This window comes from Phascolarctos cinereus, unplaced genomic scaffold, assembly GCF_003287225.1.
Source record: "Phascolarctos cinereus isolate Bilbo 61053 unplaced genomic scaffold, phaCin_HiC Scaffold_3;HRSCAF=262, whole genome shotgun sequence".
Lineage (NCBI taxonomy): Eukaryota > Metazoa > Chordata > Mammalia > Diprotodontia > Phascolarctidae > Phascolarctos > Phascolarctos cinereus.
In genome coordinates this window covers 163,689,360-163,715,096 of record NW_027555736.1, presented here as the reverse complement: position 1 = coordinate 163,715,096, position 25,737 = coordinate 163,689,360, and the positions used below count along the sequence as shown (strand labels likewise).

The 25,737-nt window shown below is 38.3% G+C and overlaps 1 protein-coding gene across 1 annotated transcript in view; it reads left to right on the top strand.

Moving 5' to 3' along the window:
• The window catches only part of SLC27A2 (solute carrier family 27 member 2), a 67,839-nt gene that overhangs the window by 3,244 nt on the left and 38,858 nt on the right, over window positions 1-25,737 (top strand). Inside the window, exon 2 of the mRNA XM_020979384.2 lies at window positions 23,559-23,768. Coding sequence (XP_020835043.1) covers window positions 23,559-23,768 — 210 coding nt within the window. The remainder of the gene's footprint in view (window positions 1-23,558; window positions 23,769-25,737) is intronic.

Genomic DNA, 25,737 nt, shown 5'->3' with positions numbered 1-25,737 from the left:
TCCTGCCCTCAAGGACCTTACATTCTAATGGGGAGACATGTACACATGTAACTTTATAAAAGTATATACAGAATATATAAGGCAGCTAAATGGTGCAGTGGATAGAGTGCTAGGCTTGGCATCAGGAAGACTCCTCTTTATGAGTTCAAATCTGGCCTCAGACACTTGCCTACCAGCTGTGTAACCCTGGGCAGTCACTTGACCCTGTTACCTTGGTTTCCTCATCTGTAAAATGAGCTGGAGAAGGAAATGGCAAATCACTCCAGTGTCTCTGCCAAGAAAACCCCAAATAGGGTCACAAAAGAGTCAGACAACTGAAAACGACTCAACAACAAAAATATAGGAAATATACAAAATGAATTCATGGCAACTAGCATGAGGCTGATAGGGTGGGAATCAGGAAGAGCTTCATGTACAAGGTAACTCTCAAGTCAAGTCTTGAAGGAAATCAGGGATTCCAAGAAATGGAGTTGAGAAGAGAATACATTTCAGGCATAGGGGACAGTGGTGATAGGAGATGGAGAATGGTTTGTAGATCAGTAAGCAGGCCATTATGGATGAGCTGTATGTATCATGTGGGAAAAGTAGCAGTCTGTGAGAAGACTGGAAAGGTAGGAAGGAACCAGATTTTGAATGTCAAACAGAGGAGTTTGTAGTTGGTTAATAATAATAATGATGATAGCTCATATTTATAGAGTGTTTCAAAGTCTGGTCTTACTTTGGTGGTCAAAGTGTATGTAAATGGAAGAGAAGAGGCAACATAGGAGAGATGTGGAGGTAGACTTAGTAACTAATTAATCGTATGTAGGGGAAAGGAGAGAGGAAAGAGTCAAAGGTGGGTCACTGAGAGAATTCTTGTGCCCCTAACAGAAATAGGAGGGATTAGAGGAGGAGGATGTTTAGGGGGAAAGCAGTCAAGTGAAATTCTGTTTTGGATGAGTTGAGTTTAAGGTGGCAGCTGGACTTTCAGGTAGAGAAATAGAGGAAGCAGTTGGACATGGAGGACCATTGACTTCATAGGTTTTATTGAATGTTACCATCAGAACTGAGTACAGAAATTGTGTACCAATAGGGCTCCAGAAATGTTTATGAGGCACATCAAAGTGAACTTGGGGTAGAAAGGCAATTTCCACATGGGGCTTGGGCATCCTCCAGTAGAGCTGGGCCCAAGGTTTATGCTTCACTCACTTTGAAGCCTAGGGTGTTGTTAGACTCTGGGTAGCCAAGTGCCTTAGGCTAAGATAGCAATCTCCTTTAGTACTCACTGCCTAGTCTAGCTGGCTTCTTTTGTTCTACTTTCCTAATTTTAACTGTGTCTTTGAGAGGAGTTCTGGCAAGCATAAATTTTGTTGTACTGACATCTCCCTTTTTCTTAAGTGACTCCCCACTTTCACTTGATTGCACTAATACTCTGGTCATGCATTTTTAGTCATTCATTTAGTTATACTTTCACACTTGGTTATGCATTCATGCTGATTTTTAAAATTTATTTTATTAATTTATTTTGATTTATCAACAATCACTTCCATATGCTTTTGAGTTTAAAATTTTTCTCCCCTTTTTTCCCCTTTCCTCCCCACCACCCTCCCCAAGACAGCACACAATCTGATATAGGCTATACATTCACATTCCTATTAAACATGTTTTCACATTAGTGAAGTTGTAAGTAAAAATTAAAACCAACAGGAGGAACCATCAGAAAGAGGAAACAAAACTCAACAAAAGAGGAAAAAAAAGATAGCGATGCAATTTCCATAGTTATTTCCTTGGATGTGGATAGTATTTTCCATCACTAGGCCTCTGGAGATGTAAACAACATATTATAGGATTATGGTTTTTAATCCATTCTGGTATCCACTTTCGTTTTATGGGAGAGTTCATCCCATTCACATTCACAGTTATGATTACTGTCTGTGTCTTTTTCTCCATCCTTTTTTCCCTGTTTATGCTTTTCTTTCTCCTTTCTCCTTCCCCCCCCAGTAGTGTTTTGCTTTTGACCACTGCTTCCTTCAGTCTCTCCTCCCTTCTATTGTCCCTTTCCCTTTTCTTCCCCTTTACCCTTACTGCCTCTTCCCTCCCTCCTATCCCTCCTCCCTTTTCTTTCCCCTTTTCCCTCCTACTGCCTATAGGGCAAGTTAGATTTCTATACCTAACTGATTATGTTATTCCCTTCTTGAGCCAAATCTGATAAGAGTAAGGTTCAAACAATGCTCACCCCCCTCCCTTCTTTCCCTCTGCTATAATAGGATTTTCTGTCTTTTCCTGTAATGTAATTTACCCTTGTCTGTCTCCTTCTTTCTCAGTACATTTTCTAAGATCAGACTAATCCACTTCCTTGGATCCATTTAACCCACTTGATTAGATTTTTTTTATCATTACATCAAAGTCAACTAATATCCACCCCTTTATGTATACTCCTTTAACATGGTGTAATAACAATACAGTTCTCAAGAGTTGCAAGTGTCATCTTCCCTTGTAGGGATGTAGACAGTCCGCCCTTATTAACAACATATTGTATCTTTCTGTCCCATTTACCTTTTTATGTCTTTCTTGAATCTTGTACTTGAAGATCAAATTTTTTGTTGAGCTCTGGTCTTTTTATCAGGAAGGTTTGGAAGTCCCTATTTCATTGAATATCCATCTCCTCCCTTGAAAAATCATGCTCATTTTTGCAGCATAGTTGGTCCTTGGCTACAATCCAAGATCCTTTGCCTTATGGAATACCATGTTCCATGCCCTGTGGTCTTTTAATGTAGAAGCTGCAAGGCCCTGTTTAATCTTGACTGTGGTTCCATGATATTTAAATTGTTCCTTTCTGGCTGCTTGCAGCACCCTTCTCTTTCATCTGGTAACTTTGGAATTTTGCTATTACATTCCTTGGCGTTGTCAATTTGGGATCTCTTTCAGGTGGTGAGTGGTGTATTCTTTCTATGGTTATTTTACCTTCTGGTTCTAGGACTTTAGGGCAGTTTTCCTTTATGATTTCCTGAAAGATACTGTCCAGGCTCTTTTTTTCATCATGATTTTCAGGTAGTCCAATAATTTTTAAATTGTCTCTCCTGGATCGATTTTCCAGGTCAGTTGTTTTACCAATGAGGTATTTTACTTTTTCATCTATTTTTTCATTTTTTTGTTTCTGTTTGACTGATTCTTGCTCTCTCATAGAGTCATTAGTTTCCATTTGTCCAATTCTAGTTTTTAACAGATTGTTTTCTTCTGTTAGTTTTTGTACTTCCTTCTCCAGTTGGCCAATTGTATTCTTAAGGGACTTGTTTTCTTCAATGTATTTTTTTTTTCCAATTGGCCAATTGTATTTTTGAAGGACTCTTCTACCTCTCTCATTTGACTTTAAAATCCTTCTTGAGCTCTTCTAAGAAGGCTTTTTGGGCTTCAGACCAGTTCATATTCCCTTTTGTTGTTGCAGATGTGGGTTTGTTGACAATGTTGTCCTCTTCAGAATTTCTGTCTTGATCTTCACTCTTCTCATAATATGAATCTATGGTATGTTTCTTTTTACTCATGGTTTCTTTATTCCCTGGCCTTTAATGAGATTGAGCTCTCCTGCTGGGGAACAGAAGGCACTGACCCAAGCTTCTTGTGTTGGGAGCCTAGGTCTTGGTCACTGGCTTTGTGTACTGGGGCCTCTTATGTTGGCAGTTGGAGACTATAGGGTTTCTGGCAGTTTACCTGTGTTGGGCTAGAATCGGCAAGGCTGGAACTTTCAGGCAATTCTAGGTTGCCTGCTTTTCCTTTCCTTTAGCTTTCTTCAGCTCCTTTTAGATAGGTGCTGCAGGGTGTTTATCTGCCTGGGGCCCCTTGCAATGCTGCCTCCCTTAGTTCTGCTAATGCACTGGGAGATTCCTTTGAGGTATAGTGTTGAGGCACCTGGTGGTTTTCTGAGCTGGTTTCTACTGGTTCCCCTCCCCCCCCAGCAGTTGAAGGTCCAGGTGTTGGTGTTTGCCAACTCTACCACCTGGACTTCAGGATCTCCTCCTGGTTGACAGTTGGAGACTGTAGGGTACTGACAGCTTATACCTGGTGTTGGGTTGGAATCAGCAAGGCTGGAACTTTAGGAAGACTCTAGGTTGTTTTCTTCAGCTCCTTTCAGATGAATGCTGCAGGATGCTTATCTGCCTGGGGCCCTTTGTAGTGCTGCTTCCCTTATTTTTGCTGAGGCACTGGGAGACCCGTTTGCTGGGCTGCTGCACTGCTGTTCCCTGCCTTTCTTCTAGTTCAGCTGTTTCAGGGTTTTTTTTCTGGGGTGATATTTTCTGGGTTTTCAGAGGTTGATCCATGCTGATTCTTTCACTCCTATTATAATGAAAAGCTTTTCTAGTTGAATGGATCCCTTGACATAGCAATAGCCCCTTAAATTTCCTTGTAATTCTGCTTAGGTTGGAATGAAAATAAACAATTTTTGCTTTGATTAGGATTATCTTAACTTCTTACTGCCTCCCCTACCCACCTCTCTCAAGTGAAAATGACCTCTCTACCATTCTGTACTGATAAATGTTTAACAATCAGCTCTCCAAAAAAAATTTGCACGTTTTACATACTTATAAGTCGAATCTGCATTCCACCACCACTTTTAAGTATAAACCCTAGATATAATCAGCAAAATAAATAAATAAATCAAGACCTGATTTGCCAGTTTTCAAGGTGCAAATGCTTATACCATAAATTTAACACTCAGTTCTTTTGAGCTGGCTTGAACTGGGTACTGCACTGCACTGCACTGCCTCTTTCCTCAAATTTCTCATAGCACTGTTAATTGGTCCTCCTTTCCCTTTAAACCTCCTATCCTCACAAGGAGGCTACTAAATGTCGTAGTGGATAGAGGAGGGGTGGGGAACCTGTGGCCTGGAGGTATAGAGTGTAAGACTTAGAATCAGGAAGAACTGGTAGTGCAATAGATAAAATGTTGAATTTGGGAGTCTAAAAGACTTGAGTATGATTCCTGCATTAGACACTTACTAGCTGTGTGCCCCTAAACAAGTCTCTTAACCTTTCCTAACCTCTTTTTCCTTATCTGTAAAATGGAGATAATAATAACACCTACTTTCTAAATGGACAACTGCGAGTCTATGAGCCTCCTTGGAAGCCAGGACTTATTCATCTTCATGTCCCCAGCACCTACCACCAGACCTTAAATAAATGGTGAGTGCTTAACAAATAATGTTTGTGGAAATTAATATTGAAATTTGTTGCCACCACTATCTTTTCTATAACTTAGGTTGTGTTCTGCTACTAACTCACAGGAATTAGTAACAAAGGAGTGCCTAATGTGAGAGAGTAAAATCCAAGACTCCAAGATAACTTAATAATTTCAGAGAATAATAGAATGTTAGCAGAGAAAGGACTTTAGAGATTATCTAAAGCAATAGTAATCCAAGCAGTATTTCATCATAGTTTTTTGCATTTAAGGGGGAAAATAGTACCTGTGTCATTGAAAAGCACTTTTTCTAAAATAGAAAACAGAATGGTCTATCATTTTAGTTATAAGTAGTTTCAGTATTTGAGTGTGTATTCAAAAATTAAAATATTAAAATTGATGCATATATATTATTTATTTTCAGTACAAATGCATAATAATAGAAGTTAACCTTTATATAATAGCACTTTAAGGTTTGCAAAGCACTGTACATATGTTATCTCATTAATCTTCACAGTTAGGTACTATTACTATCTCCATTATATAGATGAGGAAACTGAGGATGAGAGAAGTTAAATGTTTTACTTAGGATCACACACCTAGTAAGTTTCTAAGGCAAGATTCATACTCAATTCTTTTTAAGTCCTGAATTCAACACTCTATCCATTGTATTACCTAGTTTCTGTGTACGCGTGTGTGATGACATGTGTTATTGTTGTAGTTGTTTAGTTGTTTCAGTCATATCTGACTATTTGTTACCCCATTTGAGGTTTTCTTGGCAAAGATACCAGAGTGGTTTGCCATTTCCTTCTCTGGCTCATTTGACAGACGAGGAAACTGAAGCAAACAAGGTTAAGTGATTTGCCCAGGATCACACAACTAGGGTCTAAGACCAGATTTGAACTCAGGAAAATGAGTCTTCCTGATCCTAGGCCCAGCACTCTATCCCTTGTGCCACCTAGCCACCCTGTGGTAAGTGAGGCTGAGTTTTGAACTTGGGTCTTCCTGACTCTATCTAGAACCTAGCTTCCTTTCTGACATACGTATACATATGTATGCATGTGTATGTATATATTCATTGCATATGATGTGTGCATCAGCTTTAACAGCTTAGAGCTACACTAAGATTTTTGGAATACCCTGTGTACATGCATATATGCATGCACCAGATGCCCTAAATCTATCAAGCATGAAGAAGTTCTTGAACTGTTACAGATCTTTGACATTTCCCTTTTTGTCTTCTTTCTTCTTTTTCAGTTCTTTAATTGCCAGAGCCCTCAAAATCAGAAATTAAACTAGACACATACTTAAGGCGTCCTAATCATTCACCAGCAGGTGCCAAGATTGGTTAAAACAAAAATGACACATCAAAGATGGTTCAGAAAGCCAGTATCAACAGATATGTATTTAAGTAAGACTGTGACTTGAACCCATGTCAGGAGACAGGTCCACAGTTGGACCCGTGAAAAAGCTTTCCTCATGAGTTAGAGAAAGCAATGAAGACTTGCTCTCCCAAGGGCTTTAAATATTACAGTGCGCTTTACCTATATTGTCCCATGCCTTGAGGACCTTTATAAGAAGACCTTATTATTTGCACAGTTTCAGGATGTAATAATAATAATTAGCATTTATGTGGCACTTTAAGGTTTTCAAAGCGCTACATTTTGTGTGGTGTGTGTGTGTGTGTGTGTGTGTGTGTGTTGTATCTCATTTGATCTTCACAATAACCCTATGAGGTAGATCAAGGCTAGCCTTATATTCAGATGAGGAAACTGAGGCTGAGAAGATAAGGGACTTGCCCAGGATGACACAGATAGTAAGTAAATACCCGAGGACGGAATCAAACCCATCTTCCTGACTCCAAATCCAACACTGTTACCCACTGTACCACCTCACCTGGCTGCCTGTCAATTTGAGAGGATATAAGCTGGCCATAGCATACCATGTGAAACCTGTACTGTATAGCAGAGTTTCCAAAAACAGAAGTTAATTATTTCAGTTTTTTTAAGGGCTTGCAGGCATGTTACAAGTGGGACAACTGTATAATCTATCTCTGAGTCCAATTGTCTCATTTTACAGATGAGAAAACTGAGGCCTAAAGAGGTGAATTGACTTATCCAGAGTCCTGGAGAAAGTTAGTAGACTAGTAGGGCTGGGACGAGGTCTCCCACCCTATTAAGTTTAGTGCCTTTTTCACTAGTATGAATTGTCTGTAGCCTATACTGTGGGAAAAAAGAAGGGAGTTTTTTTTTAAGTAAGCTGCACTGGCACATAGTAGGCACTTAGTAAATGTTTATTGAATTGAATTGAATTTGAACAAATCAACAGTTCAATGGAATTGTTATTCCTTTAATGGTTTGGATTTCAACAACAACAAGCATTTGTTAACCACTATTCTTAGTTGTAGAGATACCAAAAAAAAAACCCCCCAAAACCCCAGCACTCAAAACACTATGTCATTCTACCTCTCTGCAGGGTGTGATTGACAATAGGGTATCATCTAGTCAAATCACATTTGGGATTATTTTCCCCTACATAGGGTGATGATGATGATGACGATGATGATAAAATAATTATAATAAGTAGCTTGCATTTCTACAGAGAGCTTTTTAAAGTTTTCAAAGCACTTAACAACAACACTAAGGTAGTAGACAAATTGGTCAATACTTGGTAAACCTTGAGCCTTATCCAGAAAGTTCACAAGTATAATAGAATCCAGTGGCTGAAGGGAAATGGATAAAGTTGGAACATATATTTGAGAAAATATTACATGGAAGACGAAAATTCATGTAGCAAATACACTGTGACCACACACCAATACTAGTTGTAGTCCCAATTCAAGCATTGACCAATCTTGGAGGAAACTTTTCTAAAACTCACTACATGGATTTAAGCAATGTGGCAAATCAAAATAATTTCAATAGTTCAACAGAAATATATTATTGAAAATTCTAATGTATATTTTTTTTTTAGCCAGACCTGTGATTTCACTAATATAGGGCACTCCCAGTGAGGAAACTCCAGCTACCAATGCACATCAGAACCAGTATCTGTTTCTGAGGAGAGGCACTGAGAGGTTAAGGGATCATGGAGGTAGTAGGTGTCAGAGGCAGAATTTGAATCCAGGTCTTTCTAATTAAAGCTGCTTGTCCTTATTCGACCAGGACTTCCTTATAATTAAAGGTCAGGAGACAAATAAACCTATGGTATTATACTGAGAGAGATGGATGTTTCACTTTGTGCCTATTGGAGCAATTATCTTGGCCTGCAGTCTACCAGTGTTGATGGTATAACATAGAGCATAGTAGTGGTTAGTTTTGGTTTGCTTTGGTTTGTTTTGGGGGCAGGGGAGAGGTTTGTTTTGGTTTTGTATGAACATACACAAGATTATCATTAAAGAAAAATAATCTCTCTGCAAAGAGAGACAAAACTGGGCTCTTGGGTACAGAATCCCCAGAGCCAATATTCCATTTATTAACCTTCACTTTCCTTCTTACCCTTTGTGGACTTCACTTTCCTTTAAGATGAGGGGATTGGACTCAATGACCTCTAAGGTTCCTTCTATCCTGTGGGAGGAGCAAGGACCCCAAGAAGCCAAGGGATGGGCAACAATGATTCCCTCCCCCTTTCACAGTGGCTGGTCTTTATCTTATGTAGACCCACTCAAAATCAAGATTGAAAGACTAGGTGTACCTCCCCTCTCTTCTGCTGCTTCTGGACTGGCTATGGGATATCTCACTGAGAACTCTTGTCATCCTGTTTGAATCATTTACTCCCTGAGACTGAGTGCTCAGCCCCCTTACTAGGGCCAGCCACATTCCTAGGTCATCCTTTCTGGCCCCTGGCCTCCTCACCATCTTAAGACCACAGGTCTAGTCTTTCTTGATGATTCCAGGCCCACCAGCACAATGCTGTTAACATCATGGCAGTGGTTTACAGCCACCAGGCTAGCTAGCTCTTAAGATGAGAAATGATGAGCAGGCTGGGCTGAAGGGAGGAAGGGAATGAGACTAAAGCAGGAAGGATTGGGGAATGAGATAGTTCAAGCATCAAGTGGAACTTGGATGGTCCCATGCAGAGCCATATATCCACCTTATATATCTCGTCTAAATTGGTCTTGGCAAATGCATGAAAATAATGGCAAGAACACTATCTTAGGGGCAGCTAGATGGCACAGTGGATAGAACTTCTGGCCTTGGAATCAGGAGGACTTACTAGCTGTGTGACCTTGGGGCAAGTCACTTAACCCCAATTGCCTAAACAAACAAACAAACAAAAAACAAAGCAAAACAAAAAAAAGAACACTATCTTAGGAGTCTGGAGGCTCGTTTGAGTCCTAGCCCTGCTTCCCAATAGCTATAACACTACATAGCTCCCTTAACTTCTGGGCCTTAAAAATGACAATAAAGCTTTTTTTTTTTAAATGAAGGAACAAAAAAATAAATAAATAAAATGAAGGAACTAAAGTAGATGATCTCTAAGGACCCTTCCGACTCCAAGCCGTATATGAGAATCTATGGAGGTAGACTAGTACAGTGGAAGGAGCACTGGATCCAATATTAGAAGACATGAGTTCAGATCCTGCCCCTGCCACTTACTACCTTTGTGACCTTGGGCAAATTATTTAACCTCTCTGGGTCTCAGGTATCCTTATCTGAGAAAATGAGCAAAATGGATTCTTCCAGCTCTATATCTATAATCCTGTGAATTCTAAATGAGGAGCCAGATAGCCAAGCTTCTCCTGTATATCTCTCCCATTGAACTATAATCAGTTCAGTGGGAGAGATATACAGGATGGAATAAGCTGCATCATAGTGATTGTTATGAAGATTCAAGGATATGAATAAAATAGTACAATATGTGTCTTATCTGAAGGAATCAGCCAAATTTAGGGTCATTCTCTTAGTGATAATAATGATATTGATAATAATTATATATTATATATTCATAGATTCTGTTATATATTATTATATTCTATTACATGTTGTTGTATATACTACAATATACTATTATTATATTTTATTTTGTTTTTATTATTGTTGGTAATGATTGAGGATGGTGGGGCCATCCCCCAAGAAGATGTATTACCAGGAAAAAAAAAAAGAAAATGTAAGCAGTAAGAGCTGCACATTACAGTTTTAGTAGGCCCACCTAGCACCAGCAATTGACATCTTGACCAAAAAAAAATCCATGGGAAGTACAGTTGAATGGCATTATAATTTGGGTTGTTGCATTTATTTGGCTATATCAAGAATTAAAGGCGCAATGTCCTGTCCATGACAAGCACCAAAAAATATTCTAGATAGGCAAAAAGAAATGTATCCTCAAATTTTTTAAGACAGATTCACTTGGGTGGAAGAGACACCTTGGACCTCAGGGCACAAGGCCCTGTGGGAGAAGAGACCTCAGACTACAGCTAGGGAGCCTGCCACTGTAGAAAAAAGCAAGATAAGGCAGGTCAGAGGACCTGCATGGGGTCATCTGGTACCTTCCTACTTTACTACTTCCTACTTCCTACTTTACTAAATCTTACTAAATAGGTGGTAAACTCCATTGTTTCCATCTGCTAAAAAGACTGTAAGTATTATCATTGCCTTCTAAATTTTGGTGCATTGGAATCAAAACCCTCATTGCCTTGCCCTAGTTTCAACTCTGAAAGCACATCCCTTGAAACAGTGATTAAATGTTTATAAAATATTTGGCTTACTACCTATGTGAGCTTGTGCATGCCCCTTTAAGTTAGGACTTCATTGCTCATCTGCAAAATGAGGAGGCTGCCAGAAGAACTGTTAGCCCTTAGAACTTAGCCCTTCTCAGCAATGCAAGGATCTAAGCATCTCCAAAGAAAGAACTATCCACATCCAAAGAAAGAACTATTAGAGTTTGAATGCAGATCAAAGCATACTATTTGCTATTTTTTTTCTTCTGTTTTGTTTTGTTTTCTCTTTCTGGTGGTTCCTCCTATTGGTTCTAATTCTTCCTTACAACATCACTAATGTGAAAATATGTTTAATAGGAATATATATGTATAGCCTATATCAGATTGCATGCCATCTTGGGGAGGGAAGGGGAGAAAAATTTGAAACTCAAAAGCTCATGAAAGAGATTGTTGATAAATCAAAATAAATTAATAAAAAGAAAAAAAGAAAAGTGAAAGAATAATCTGTTTAGTTTACATCAAAGAAGATTGAGGGGTTTTTACACTCAGCTTTGATTGAAGTGTGGTCCTCAATGGATGAAATGGGTGAAAACACATCTGCAAAAAGGGTCAATCAATAAGTAATTTATTAAGCACCTACTATGTGCCAGGCACTGTGTTAAGCCCTGGGGATACAAAAAGAGGCAAAAGACAATCCCTGACTCCAAGGAGCTCATAAAAAATTGTTTCTGGGGAGATAAGCAAATATATACAAACAAGCTACATATAGAATACATTTTTTTCTCAAAAAAAAGAAGAATCCAAGTTTTAAGCTGAAGGCAAGTAATGCAATGAATATAAGTGATAGCAGTTCTTTGTAAAGGTACAAGCATACCCCCATCCATTGCTGTTCCATGAAACTAATGACCTTTTGATTCATTAGGCTGGGCTACAGTCAGTTCCTTAGGACCAATGGTGTTAAAGGGAGAGGGATTTTGAGGTAGCTAAAATGCATAACCTAATCCAAGCACTAATACCGAGTTCAGTGGAATGGGTCATGGAATGGTAGATTGGACTGGTCTGGTTTCAGAAGTGGATGTTTGTGACATTGCAGCTATACTTTGTGTGTATGTTTTCGAGAAACAAGTTGGTTAGGGTAACTTTATGAAGAGTACACTTGTACAAAACCTCATTATGACATATCCCTCTGTTTTTCCCTGTGTTCAGGATTTATTTATCCAAGTAAAATTTAATTTTATTAACCTGATCAAAAGTAAAACTTGAATGTGGTAATGAATCCATTTTTAAAAAATATTTTTACTTCTTTTGAAGGAGTGTTGGGGTGAATTGTACCCTTCTAGAATGTATCCCTTGTGGTGGTATTCACACTTGACAATCACCAACCAATAAATTATCAACAACTGTAATTCAATGCCATTGAGAAAAGCAATACATCCATGATCACACCTACAAGTAGCATTTTTTCAGAATGGCTTTTCAGACTTCCTCCAGTGGCGGTATCAATGCCAGCAATTTCTTCTTGCCTTTTTTCAGATGAGCCTTCAATCTTGGCATGACTCTAACCTCCAGACATTTTTTCATAGTCATCCTGTTTGTTTAATTCTTGATACTTCAGAAGGTCATTTTTTTTCCTTTATTTCATGGATTGTCATGGCCAAAGATTTTATCATGTGGTAGCTAACCTTTCATCATCAACCTGTGGATGAATCAATCTTCACCTTCTTGGCTAGGCTGGTCCCTTGACACCCTAGAGTCTATCACCAGGATTGTACCTGGTGCCTTTTTAGCTTAATAAAACCCCCAGAGCCTGCAGTCTGGTGCGTCATAGAAGAACCCAATGTAGCCTTAAAGTAGAACCTTAGTGGAGGATGCCAGGTGCAATATAAGTCCAGAGTACTGAGTTATTTATAAAACATTAGGAAGGATGGCATGTGATGGCCTGTAGTAGTATCACCTTGTAAAATGATAAGAAAATAAGTCTGCAGAAAGCTTTGTGTGAGACAAAACTTAGCCAGATCATCCCAAGAGCATTAGGGAAAATGACACAGGCAAGTGCACACTTCTGTAATTAATTGCCTATGATAGCTATGTGGGATTGCCTGGGATCTCAGAGCCTATTCAGGTGGGTGGGGGCAGCTCTCCAGTCTCTGGGCCCATACTTGGAATAAAACCCCTTCCACTATTCTTCCTTCCTCCAAAGGAGTTTCTAATGACATGGTTATCTCATAGTCTAGGGACCTTCTATGATACTATTCCAGACTCTGTCCAGCACTACCTCTCCTCTTGTGGTGGCATCTCAGTTTGGCAGAACCCATTTCCTGTTGGGGTCAGATGAGCTGTCTGCCCTCTTCCTTTCTGCCCATAGGAGTCCTTACTGTTGCCCAGGGACTGCAGCCAGCTGCATCTAGCCAGGGAAGAATCATTTTTATTTTAGACATTTTCCCCCTTTTGGCTCCTTTTGCCATTTTCTTTTCTGTAGTTCACAAGCTTCTGGGGCTCTGGTTGATGTATTCAAGGAAGGGGAAAAAAATTAGATGTTTAAAGAATGTTTGTGCCTCTGGTCACCACTTGTTAAACTTTACCCATAGCCCTTCATGGCAAAGTGAGGGGTTGGGGGAGCAGGGTCCATTTGGAAAGATGTTATTCAGCTGAGGATAAGGCTAAAAAGATTTTTCTGCATTATAGAATAAGAGGAAGAGTTTGATTAAAAGGAATCCTTTGCAGAGCTTGTATTTTTAAAGTTAAGTTTAGCTGTTAATTTTTTTTAAGGTTTTAGTTTCTTTAGTTTGCTGAATTAAAAAATAATGTACTTAACAATTAAATGTTCATTAAATATTCACCTTTAAAAATTTTTAAATTAAATTCTCTGGGTGCACACCCTAATGAAATGTGCTACACAGGCCTGTGAATCGGGAGAACGACAACTAGATGAAAATTGAAGCAATTTTCCAGAAGTTCTACAGCAATCTAATCACATCATCAGTAGCAGTGAAACCACCACATTTGGACTCTTAACACCTCAGTGCTCAAGTGTGTTGTATGAAGAAATGAAAATGGTACTTAAGATGAAGTTGAGAAGTATGGTTGAAACAAACCAAGTACACACAAGAAAAAAAATCTGTCTTGGAGGTGACATCGGTTTGTAATATGTTGAAGGATTGATTTTCTTTTTTAGGGGAAGATTGGAAGTAATTGGAAAAAATTACAATGTTATTACAAAAACAAAAAAAGCAGTTGAGAAAGACATCAGCAACTCTTGAGCCATATGCCTTCTTTTAAAATCTTTTTTTTTGGGGGCAAGGCATTCGGGGTTAAATGCCCAGGGTCACACAGTTAGTAAATATCATGTATCTGAGGCCAGATTTGAACTCGGGTCTTCCCGACTCCATGGCTGGTGCTCTATCCACTGTACCATCTAACTGCCTCACCTCTTTAAAATCTTTGGTTTGTTTTTTTTGGCTAGGCAATGGGGTTAAGTGACTTGCTCAGGGTCACACAGCTAGTAAGTGTTATGTGTCTGAGGCCAGATTTAAACTCAGGAACTCCTGAATCCAGGGCCAGTGCTCTATCCACTGCACTACCTAGGTGCCCCCTCTTTAAAATCTTTGAGAATAAGTTACATACATACCAAGGGTAGCCTTGATGAAACTCCAGAGAAGGAAACAGGCAGGCTTTTGTAGACAGTTTTCTATAGCAGACTAAATCTTCATAGTCACACACTTGACTGACAGGTATAGAGAATACAAGACCGTTCTGTGTTTATTGATGATCTTTAAAAAAGCATTTGACTTGGTGTGGTAACCTGAAGCCTAGAAAGCTTTTTCCCAGCAAGTTGTCTGCCATGTATGTGTCAAGATTATGCAAAATTCTTTGTTGAATGCAACCACAGAGATATTTGTCCTGTGATTATCAATATAAAAGAAGCTGTAAAGCAGGGAGACTTCCAAAGAGTCCATATGGAAGCAGTCCTAAAGAGATAGTGAGTTCTCCAGATGCCCATGTTTTTGGATGGCATAGATGTGACTCTACTTGACAGATTATGAAGGACGAGCCAAGAAGCTTCCAGAATTAATGGAAAGCTTACTGCATCAAACCCAGAGTACTTCAACACTGTCCCTGTGAGATTCAAGACCATTCAGAAGAGATCAACTTAACAACCAACACAGAAAAAATGTGGATGAAAAATGTCCATTTCTTAAACTATGATATACTGTTTGATAAGAAGTCCATTATCACATTAATCTTGTAGAGGCACTGGAGATGAGCAGTAAGCATGACTGAGAATTGAATGGGGGAAAATTATCTTTATCATATTTTACCAATTATATATGCATTTTCAGCATTCTCAAACTGCTTTCTTACACACACACACACACACACACACATACACACACACACACATATACATATACATATATATATACCTTTTCAATACTAGTATTTCTTCCATGGTGAGACATGGCTACAAACCATGGAACCAGCATCTGCCCCCCAAAAATCAAAATTATCGATATAGCAAGGAGCAGTGGAGAGAGACATGGTACATGTGAGTACACTGCATTATATTAAGCATCATGATTTGGTTATGAGAAGTGTCATAAAATGTGTCATCCAGGAAATGAATAATTAGAAAAGGAGATAGGCCAGCCGTTTAGGGGGCATATGGGAAAACAGAGGGATAAGCCAAGTGATTCACAGGTACCTACAAAATGTCAAAAGAACCAAAGAAAGTCCTCTAGCTCATTTTGGTTTGTCTTTTTTATGAAGGATTTATGGGAGGACATGGATAAGAATTATACAGGGTGAGATCAGTGGGTTGCCATCGGTTAGGAGTACTTGTATCAGTGAAACTGTAGATCTCTTATAGTATAGAAATAATCACAAAATTCCCTCCCACCCTATTTTAGGAAACCTTTTTTTTCCTCTATGTAAAGAGAAAGGAAGAAGGAGAATTATTTTAGTATGTAAGTTCTGATTCACTGACATACTTAGTTTAGGAGAAAAAGCCTCTGAGGGAAGATTCACAATGAGAGCTCTGCTGAGAATGCCTAAGTATGCATATTTTAACTGAGTGAAAGAAACAGAAAGATAATAGTTTAGAAAACAAGTACAGATTGGTTCATTGAAAATTGATATTTGAGTTGTTGAAGCTGTGAATTTGTCCATCCACTCTGGAAAGCAATTTGGAATAGTGCAATAAAGTCCCTAAGATACACTGCTAGGCATATACCCTACCAAGGTCAAAGCCCCAAAATTCCCATACACACCAAAATATTCATATCAGTATTTTTGATGGTAGCAAAGACAAAAGAAATAGAGTAGATTTCCCTTACTCAATGAATTATCCTTTATAGCTAAAGAAAAAAAGTAGTTCAGAAAAACTAACCAATGTGACAACATGGCAGTATGTGTAAATATTCTATAAGTTCTCTACCTCTTCAAAGAGGGAGATATATTTTCTCACCTATTCTTTGATAACAAGCTTGATCATTACAATAACACAGCACTCAGTTGTTTTTTTGGTTCTTTCTGTTTCCATTATTGAAATGATTGTGTATTTGTTTACATGGTCCCAATTACTTTGTCCTGCATTAGTTCATATATATTTTCCAGGGCTACTCTGAATTCTTCATAGTCATCATTTCTTGAGGAATAGTAATATTCCCTTACATTCATGGACAACAATTTGTTTAGCCATTCTCCAACTGATGAAGGGAAGAGAAAAAAAATTCATTTTTCTTGCCATTGTTTTCAAAATTTGGAAAGCTGGGGAGCATATATAGGTGTGGGGAAGGCTTGAGACATGGATAAGCATGGGTTTGAGTTAAACATTAATTTAAAAAACAGTGAAATTGGGACACAGCAAGGTTTAGTGGCTAGAGTATAGCAGGCATCAAAGTGAGAGCACTTTATTCCACTCCCACCTCAGTCACTTACTACCTATGTGACCTTAGGCAAATCATTTTTTCTCTCTGATCTCTATCTTTCTCATCTTTAAAGTGTGAAGGTTGGACTAGAAGGCTTCGGAGGTCCTGGATTCTTATTCTGTCTCTTTACTAGCTTTATGATCACAGGCAAATCACTTAATTTCCCCAGGCCTCAGTTTCCTCACCTGTAAAATGGGAATAATATGACCAATAGTACCTACCTAGAGATTCAGTGTCCCCAGGCAACTCTTTAACATTATAAATTGAAAAACAGGTGCCAAACTCCATGAGTAAAGGGAGTTTCATTGATGGGATTTCCCTACAACCAATGAAATCACAGGTCTGATTTAAAAAAAAAAAAAAAGAAAACAACCTACTTCACAAGATTGTTGTGAGGCTAAATGAGATAATATGTGTAAGGTACTTTTCAAACTTTAAAGCACTATACTCAGTTAAGTCATTAATTGTCTTGAAACACCATTATGAGACATAATGCTTCAAACCTTTATTGATTTTTTTTCTATTCTATAAAGGTAGGGCAGAGATTATGAGTTTAATAAAAAGCTTCCTTCCTTGCTTCTTGATCTCTCTAAATCTTCTGCCTTGGGGCAGGTAAACTAGTTGAACTACTGATTAGATGTTTTTACATAGACGTATATGTTAATGCAGCTATCTTAACAGCCCTCTGGATGGTTTTGGACATTTTAGGTGCTTGGCCCTATGCTTGTCAGTTCCCAGACCACCTGGAAAAGCTTTATTGGAGCATTAAAGAGTCTGCAAAAGGAAGCTTTCCTAAAGCTAAATCCACACATTGCTGTCCCTTAGCACAAAAAGGAGAGGGTTTTTTGGTTTGTTTGTTTTTTGCTTTTTTTGTTGTTGTTGTTGTTGTTTTGTTCATGCTTCCCACTAAAAACTTCGCATACATTTTTTATTTATTTATCTATGTGCATGTTTTTTCCACAAATAGGCAGATAAGCTGCCTGAGGGCAGAACTGTCTTGTATTTCTCTTTTGTATCCTCAGCACCTGACAGATAGTGCCTGACAGATAGTAGGTTTTCAATGCATTCTTGCTGAATTGAGGAAAAGTCAAGAGCACAAGTCCCCAAAGTATGAATGTCAAGACCATAGCAACACATGATCTATTTCTCTTCCTCTAAAAAGTCATCTTATTGTGAGTCAGGATGATTCATTCCCCACTCTCATGCCTACTCTCTGGACTCTGATGCAAGTTAGCATGCAAAAGAGGATTCCAAATACCAATTCCCCTGCTTGGCAAATATGGGAAGAATCTCATGTTAAATATGAGTTTTTGGAATAACGAAGTCCTCACAAGAACTGTATCATAAATTTTATCTCTAACAGTTATGGCAGTATTTTCTAAGTCATCTTCAGTGATTTCATCCATTCTCTGGAAAGAACACAGACACTGTTTTCTGTATACAGGCATTTACCTCTGCTCATTTTCTTCCATCTCCTGAAAGCTCATAGGTCTTCTTCAAAGTCTGTGGACGCTTTACAGTTTTCCATGGCAAACTTTTCTGGAGGCCATGCCCTCCAGGTGGAGTTAATGCCGTGAGCTATCTCTGAGTCTGTTTTTTAGGTTGGAAAAGTAACTTTGGTTTCTACAGAGATGGTGTGTTGTTGTTGTGTCCAACTCTTCATGACTTCATTTGGGGTTTTCTTGGCAAAGATACTGGAGTGGTTTGCCATTTCCTTCTCCAGCTTATTTTATAGATGAGGAAACTGAGGCAAACAGGGTTAAGTGACTTCCCAGGGTCGCACAGCTACTAAGTGTCTAAGGCCAGATTTGAACTCAGGTCTTCCTGACTCGCAGCTGGTACTCTATCTATCGCACCACTGTATTTTAATACTAATCCCAAGAATTGCTACACTGGAGAACGCTTTGTGGGCAAATAGCTCAGAATTTTGTCACTGAGAATGGCAATCCATACCCCATTCCATCCTAGCTTCCATTCATAATTTATCATGGTATTATCATCCATGAATTTGTCCAAACCTTGAAATGCCTTCAGTGCCTCTTGGGGAAATTATTTCCATAAGTTTATTATCAAGTACCACTTTTTCTCAGGGACTGCTTTTTTTTTTAGACTTTTTTTTAAATCAGGGACTACTTATCAAGCTTTGAGGAATACTTCCTCATTTTAATGTTCTAGAATGTGGTAACCTTTTCTAGTTTATTGGTTCATTCGTTCAGTAAACATTGATTAAGTCCCTGATGTTTGCAGATCACTGTGTTGCACATCTTTCCTTCATGGTGCTTGCAATTTTAGTGTAGGCTTTGATCATAGCCTTTCTTAAACAGAGTGGAGTCCTCATTTTTAGTCTATCCTTATATAATAGCACATCCATTCCCCTTTCACATCAGGCAAGCTGGTGGAATCTATTTGTGTTAAAGTCACTGAACACTTAAGCAAGCATAATCCACTGGACAAGAGACAATCGTTGTTTACGCTTCTGAATTTTCTCCAGCTTTACATGCTTGCTGATGCACAGCAACCAACATCTTATGCAGCTTGGAAAATTAGGTAATAGTTTTGTACATTGTTAGGATAAGGCTTTTTGTTTTTTCTCTAGTTTCCAGGCAGTTCAGGTGATGTTGGTCAGTCACACAACTAGGAAATGATAGGGAGAATTGAGACTCCTACCCAGGTCCACTGATCCTCAAACTAAGTGCTCTTTCCATTACACCTCTCTTTTGAGTTTAGGAATAGGAATCTCTCCTTATTCTTTGGTGAAAAATGAGGTGAAAAAAATTCACTAAGTCTGCTATCCCTTGAAATTTTGTAACATGGATAAGTGGTCTCATGATGCTATATATTGTTATGTGTTATTATCAACTGTTATTATCTTGAAAAATGCTATTTTTACCTACCTTTTTAATTTTGTTACTTAGCTACAAAGAGTGTTTATTCATTTTTGTGGGAAGGTCCAAGGTCTACTGTGCTTGAGTCTAGTTGTTCAGTTGCTTCAGTCACATCTAACTCTTCGTGACCCTGTTTGGGGTTTTCTTGGCAGAGATATTGGAGTGGTTTGCCATTTCCTTCTTTTTTTTTTTTAAATTTCTTTCATTAGCTCATTTTGCAGATGAGGAAACTGAGGCAAACAGAGTTAAGAGACTTGCCCAGGATCAGACAGCTAGCAAATAAGTGTCTGAGGCCAGATTTGAACTCAGATTCTCCTGATTCTAGGCCCAGAACTCTATCCACTACACCACCTAGCTGCCTTAGCTTGAGACTTAATATGTATTTATACTAAGCTCTCAGTAAGGGATCGTTTGTTAGTTTGTTCCCCCAAATGATTTCTAGACTTTAGATGTCAGTGACTTTTTGACTCCTAACCATTTCTTCTCCCAAATTAATCCCCATCTTTTGTCGTCTCTTTTCTCTGAATTTTTCATTTTTCCATCCTGCTAGAAGGCTGAACTTTATTCTGCTGATTGGTAATGCTTAATGACTAATCTAGAGCTACTTTCTACATTGGTTCCTATTTACTACTGAGGATCAAGTTCATTGTGTTTCCTTTGACTTGGCTTCTAAAACTGTATTAGGAAGCAGTCATTTGTTCCTTTCTAAAACATAGCTTTTATTGTGAGTTATTCAGCCAGTGTAAATAATGGTAATCCTCCATTATTATAACCTGGCCTAATTTTGCAGCTTCCCCGGTCTCATTTTATATACTGAGCTCAGTCTCATTATTCTGATCGGGTTGCACCATAGCCTTATTCACATCACATGTTTTTATTACTTAAGTATGGGATTCTCAACTACAGAGGTTCCATAGACTGTCCCTAGTCTAGGAAATTATTTACACCATTTACATTAACATTGATTATTCCTCTCATATGTAATACTTTACCCTCACTTCCTTATTTACTTGGTCCTAACTTAATTGACAGCTAGGTTGGCACAGTGGATAGAATGCCAGGCCTGGAGTCAGGAAGACTCATTTTCCAGAGTTCAAATCTGGCTTCAGACACTTACTAGCTGTGTGACCCTGGGCAAGTCACTTAACCTTGTTTGCCTCAGTTCCCTCATCTGTAAAATGAGCTGGAGAAGGAAATGGCAAACCTCTCTAGTATCTCTGCCAAGAAGACCCCAAACAGGATCACAAAGAGTCAGACACAACTGAAAATGACTCAGTAACAAAAAAAAAAAACCCTTTCCTATGGAGTTTATAGCATGAAATATATATAAGCCTATATAATGGGGTCTTTCCATCTGACTTGCAGCTGAAACCTCTTCTATATGTTGCCTCCTCCTGTTAAAATATAAGCTGCTTCAGAGCAGCTATATAAGCCAGTAGTCATCCTCCTTTTACTAAGTTGAGATGCCAGTTACATTAAGGTCCTTACTTGCTGTCCCTTTGTTATTTTCATTCATTCCTTCATTTTCTTTTTCATACTCCTATTATTTGCACCAAGGCAATTATACAAAATTAGTCACTTATTCTAAGCAATACCTCTTTGTTTTCTGACAAATTACATATTTTTATCAACTATAATAAGAAATGCCATTTTATAGGTGACGTTTCCCAATTAAATTTTATTCACAATGCACGAAAAATTGAGAAACAAAGCATAAAGAAAAAATCAAATAGAGTTGCCCTAAGCTATCTCCTTGGGCTGTCAAGTCATCTTCCCTCTGAGAATAGATTTGTTCACTTGCATTAACACAACGCAAGACAACTAAGCATAGAAGCAATCTTTATATTGTGAGAACAGAGCCAAAAGTCCAGACAGCAAATGTACAGTTGTAGATTGCAGATTGACGTCCTAAATCAATTCCTTCATCAATCAAACTCCCTTAATCACTTCCTTCCTTAATCAATTGTTTTTGGTCAACTACAGAAAACTGAAGAGGGAGGCAGTGTGGTGTAATGGACAAAGAATTAGCCTCACACTCAGGCAGAGCTAGTTTTAAGTCTGTGCAACCCTAGTCAGATCACTGAAACACTCAGTACCCCAATCTCATTAACACTATGTTCTTAGACTAGAATTTCGACCTGCACTATTAGAAGGAATGTCTTTACCAAGGATTCCCTATCCCAATGAATGAAAGCAGGAATGAAAAAGTATTTAAGCACTTACTATAGTATGTGCTGAGCACTGGGAATCCCAATACAAAACTGAGATGTCTCTGCCAGTTTTGTATTTGGAGAGACAATACTGATGGGGGAGTGGTGTCTGGTCAAGCATGGTTTGGTTTGGAAAGTCATGAGGCTCATGAGTAGAAACATAGGGAAATAGATTGACACACTCCTTCCAGTAGCAATAAGTAGAGGGAAAAGTGTTTATTAAGAACTTACTAGATACAAGGCACTGTGTAAGCACTGAGATACAGATAGAAAAAGAAGATAGTCTCTGCTCTGAAGCAACTCATATTTTAATAGGAGGAGGCAGCATATAGAAGAGGTTTCAGTAGCAAGTCAAATGGAAACACCCCATTGTCTTCAGAGTACAGTTTCTAAACAGGTGGTAATACATCTTGTTTACTGGCATTTCCATTGATAAAACCACATCCTTTCAACTGTTTGAAGGTGCCAAAGAACTTTCAGATCCTCAGTGGTTAATTTCAGTGGGGAAGGAGCTAGTAGCCTAAGGGATCAAGAAAAGCCCCATGTGGGATTTGGAGTTTGAGCTGAAATTTGAAGGGAGCTAAGGATTCTTAGAGGCAGAGGTGAAGAAGTAGTTCACTCCAGGCAAAGATAATCTGTACTAAATGCCAGACAGGTTGGTACACTGATAAAAATCAAAGAACTTTCGAAGATTTGTTTCCTAGTACTTTAGCATTTCAATAATGGATCCATTGTTTCATTAATGTCATAGATATGACATTTGATAGAATAATTCAAAATGACACAATTATGATATAACAATATTAGATTTAGAGATAGAAGGAGGCTTTGAGTTTGAAGTTACCTGACCTGCCCAGAGTCACACAGCTAGTCTCTAAAGAGAAACTTGAACCCTGACCATCCAAATTCAAAGTCTAGCACTCTACTCATTACGCCATACTACCTATGATAGAAAAGAAAAGAAATTGCAATATTGATTTGATTATAGCTCCAGAATTGAAAAGGGTTAAGGTGGAGGTAGTTACTTTTGGGGCAACAGGGCCAAGAAGGGGAAGATGGCCAGTGGATAGTGGGCCTTGAGAAACACTCACCAATTAGGGTGGCAGAGACCTGAGGGCAGAAGGTCCAGAAGTGAAAAGGCTATCACATGTCCAGTAAAAAGAAAAATCCTGTTCATAAAAATGTTAGTATCTATTTCTGAGGGTTGCTGGATTTGTATGGTAGTAGTCATTTATAAGCAACCTTTAATTTTTTTCTGCCATCTCAGGTAAATTTTGTCCCTCTTTTCCTTTAGGATTTTCTTTTCATTTGGGGGACATACACCTTTGTTGCAGTGGGATACCTGGGAATAACTAGATTGTGTTTCAGAGTATTTTCAAATTCCCACTGGTCATAAAAATAAAAAATGTGCCAGCCACATTTTTTTTCCCCTTGGCATTCATCCCTAGGTCTACTTGTTACTCTCTGTGAGGAACGCAAATTTCAACCAGCTTGGCCATCTGTTGTGTTTTTCAAACACTAACATCTAGAGTCACTAATCCACAAATAATGGACCCCTTAGATGAAGTGGAAATATAGGGCATCCCTTATCCCAAGGTCATAATTGCATATATTGTTAATTTTTATATTTAGCAAAATTTAAATCAGGAGCAAAACTACCTAATAACTTCTTATGCTCATAAGACTTTCATTGACTAATTTATTTCTTTTTCTTACTTAATAAAGCTCTACAAGCAGCCATTGAAGAGATATTGCCAACCCTGAAGAAAGATGATGTGTCTATCTATTATCTGAGTAGAACTTCTACCACAGATGGTGTTGACTCCCTCCTTGACAAATTGGACGAAACTTCTGATGAACCCATCCCAGAGTCTTGGAGGTCAGATGTTGATTTTTCAACTCCTGCCATGTACATCTATACTTCTGGGACCACAGGTAAATAAAGAATGATGATCATAATGATGATAGCTAACAAGTTCTGAAAGCAACTTTCCAGTGGGAGCTGAATATGGGGTTAAGATGTTGGTTTTCTCCTTCTTTGGAAAAGCTGATGAGACAATGAATGCTTTGCCTGTAACAGATCTTATTTCATAACCTAATCCCATTTAGCCTCCTACAAAAGAAAAGATTGCTTCACATGTGCCATATATTTCATTACCCTTCCTGGAATGGTACAGATTAAGAGTTAGCTGGCTATAAAAATATTTATTTTTTAAATCAAACAATGATGAATGAAATCAGTTATGGAGTAAATTAATAGTTGGCCGGGTTTTTGTTATTTTATTTTAATGGCTATACAAGTCCTACATCCGGAACAATAATAATAAATAATAATGTAGACAAACAAAATAATAGTAAAACTAGAAGAACTTGGGCTAAATTCAAAAAAGCTATACTAAAAAAAACCCCTTGGTTTAAGGTTGTAAAATCACCCCCTAAAATCCTGAGAGCTCAATAACCTCCCTTCTAAATTTAGACATTTCTTTCTTTCTTTTTTTCCTGCCTACTGGCCAAATTAGAATTGCCCTGGACCCTGGGGCAACTTTGGAAAGCTCTAAGAATGGGGCCATCTTTGTGGGGATTTAGGACCTGGGATAAATTATGTTGTATAATTGAATTTATCCCATCCCCCCACCACTCAAAACCATTCATCTTCTTAGAATTCCCTTAATATTATAATTCCCCAGAACCCAGAGCAGAAGTGGCAGGCTTTCTGAGGATGGATCTGGGTCCATAGAGTCTTAGAGATTTTTGATCCCTCTCCCTCTTCCTACAGGGTTCATAGTATAAGCCAGGTCACTTCTGCCAGCTATGGACCCTAAGAAGCTTTCTTTGGAGGGCATCAAAGGAAAGGGTATCAGAAAATTTGGTGCCTCTTTAAGGACTATAATTCTAGTAGCTTTTTATATCCATTCAGAGTCATTTCCTCTTTCTGGACACATCCCTACACTCATACTAGAATGTTGGCAACTTGTCATTTTTGCAACATGTTTTGTTCTAGTAAAATTTTCTCTAAAACAGAGCTTCTTAACCAGGAGCCTATAAACCTTTCAGGAGGTCCATGAACTTGGATAAAATTATGTCTTTATTTTCACTAACCTTTCACTAAAATTTAGCATTTCCCTGAATTATGGATTTTTTAAAAAAATCATCATTCTGAGAAGGCTCCATAGGCTTTGCTACACTGTCAAAAGGGTCCAGAACACAAAAAAAAGGTTAAGAACCTTCATCCTAAAGTGTCATATTAAGCTTGGGTCTGTTGTACTTCTTGTTGGATTGTTGTAACTTCAGTCTGCCTCAGTTTCTTCAAAATAAGGATAATAGCACTTATCTCCCAAGGTTATTGGGAAGAGAAAATGAGATAATATTTGTAAAGCACTTAGAACAGCGCCTGGCACGTAGTAGGTACTCAATAAATGCTTGTTGTCTTCTCCCCCCCCATTAGGATATCAGAATATTTGATCTAGTCACTTTAATCATTCTAAATGTTGATCAAATATATTGTTTGCTTTTAAATGATCAAATGGGTTTGTATTATGTAAATCAATGTGTATGTTTTTCTGTATGTATTATTTCCATACATATTTATTTCCATATATGTAGAAGGAGTGTAATGTAATGAATAGATTGCTAACCTTGGAGTTATGAAGACCCATATTCAAATCCCACCCTTATTTACCAACTGTGTGATGCTAGGCAAGTTACTCTACATTGGCACTGTGCCTGGCACTTCATAAGTGACTATTGACTGACTGACTGTATGTCTCAGGTAACTCCCTCTGACTTATCTACTACCAGTTAACAAGCATTTATCTGCTAGGCAGTGTGTGCTACACACTATGTTAGGAGTTGTGGATCCCAAGACAAAAATGAAACAGTCCTTCCCCACGGAGCTCTATGTATA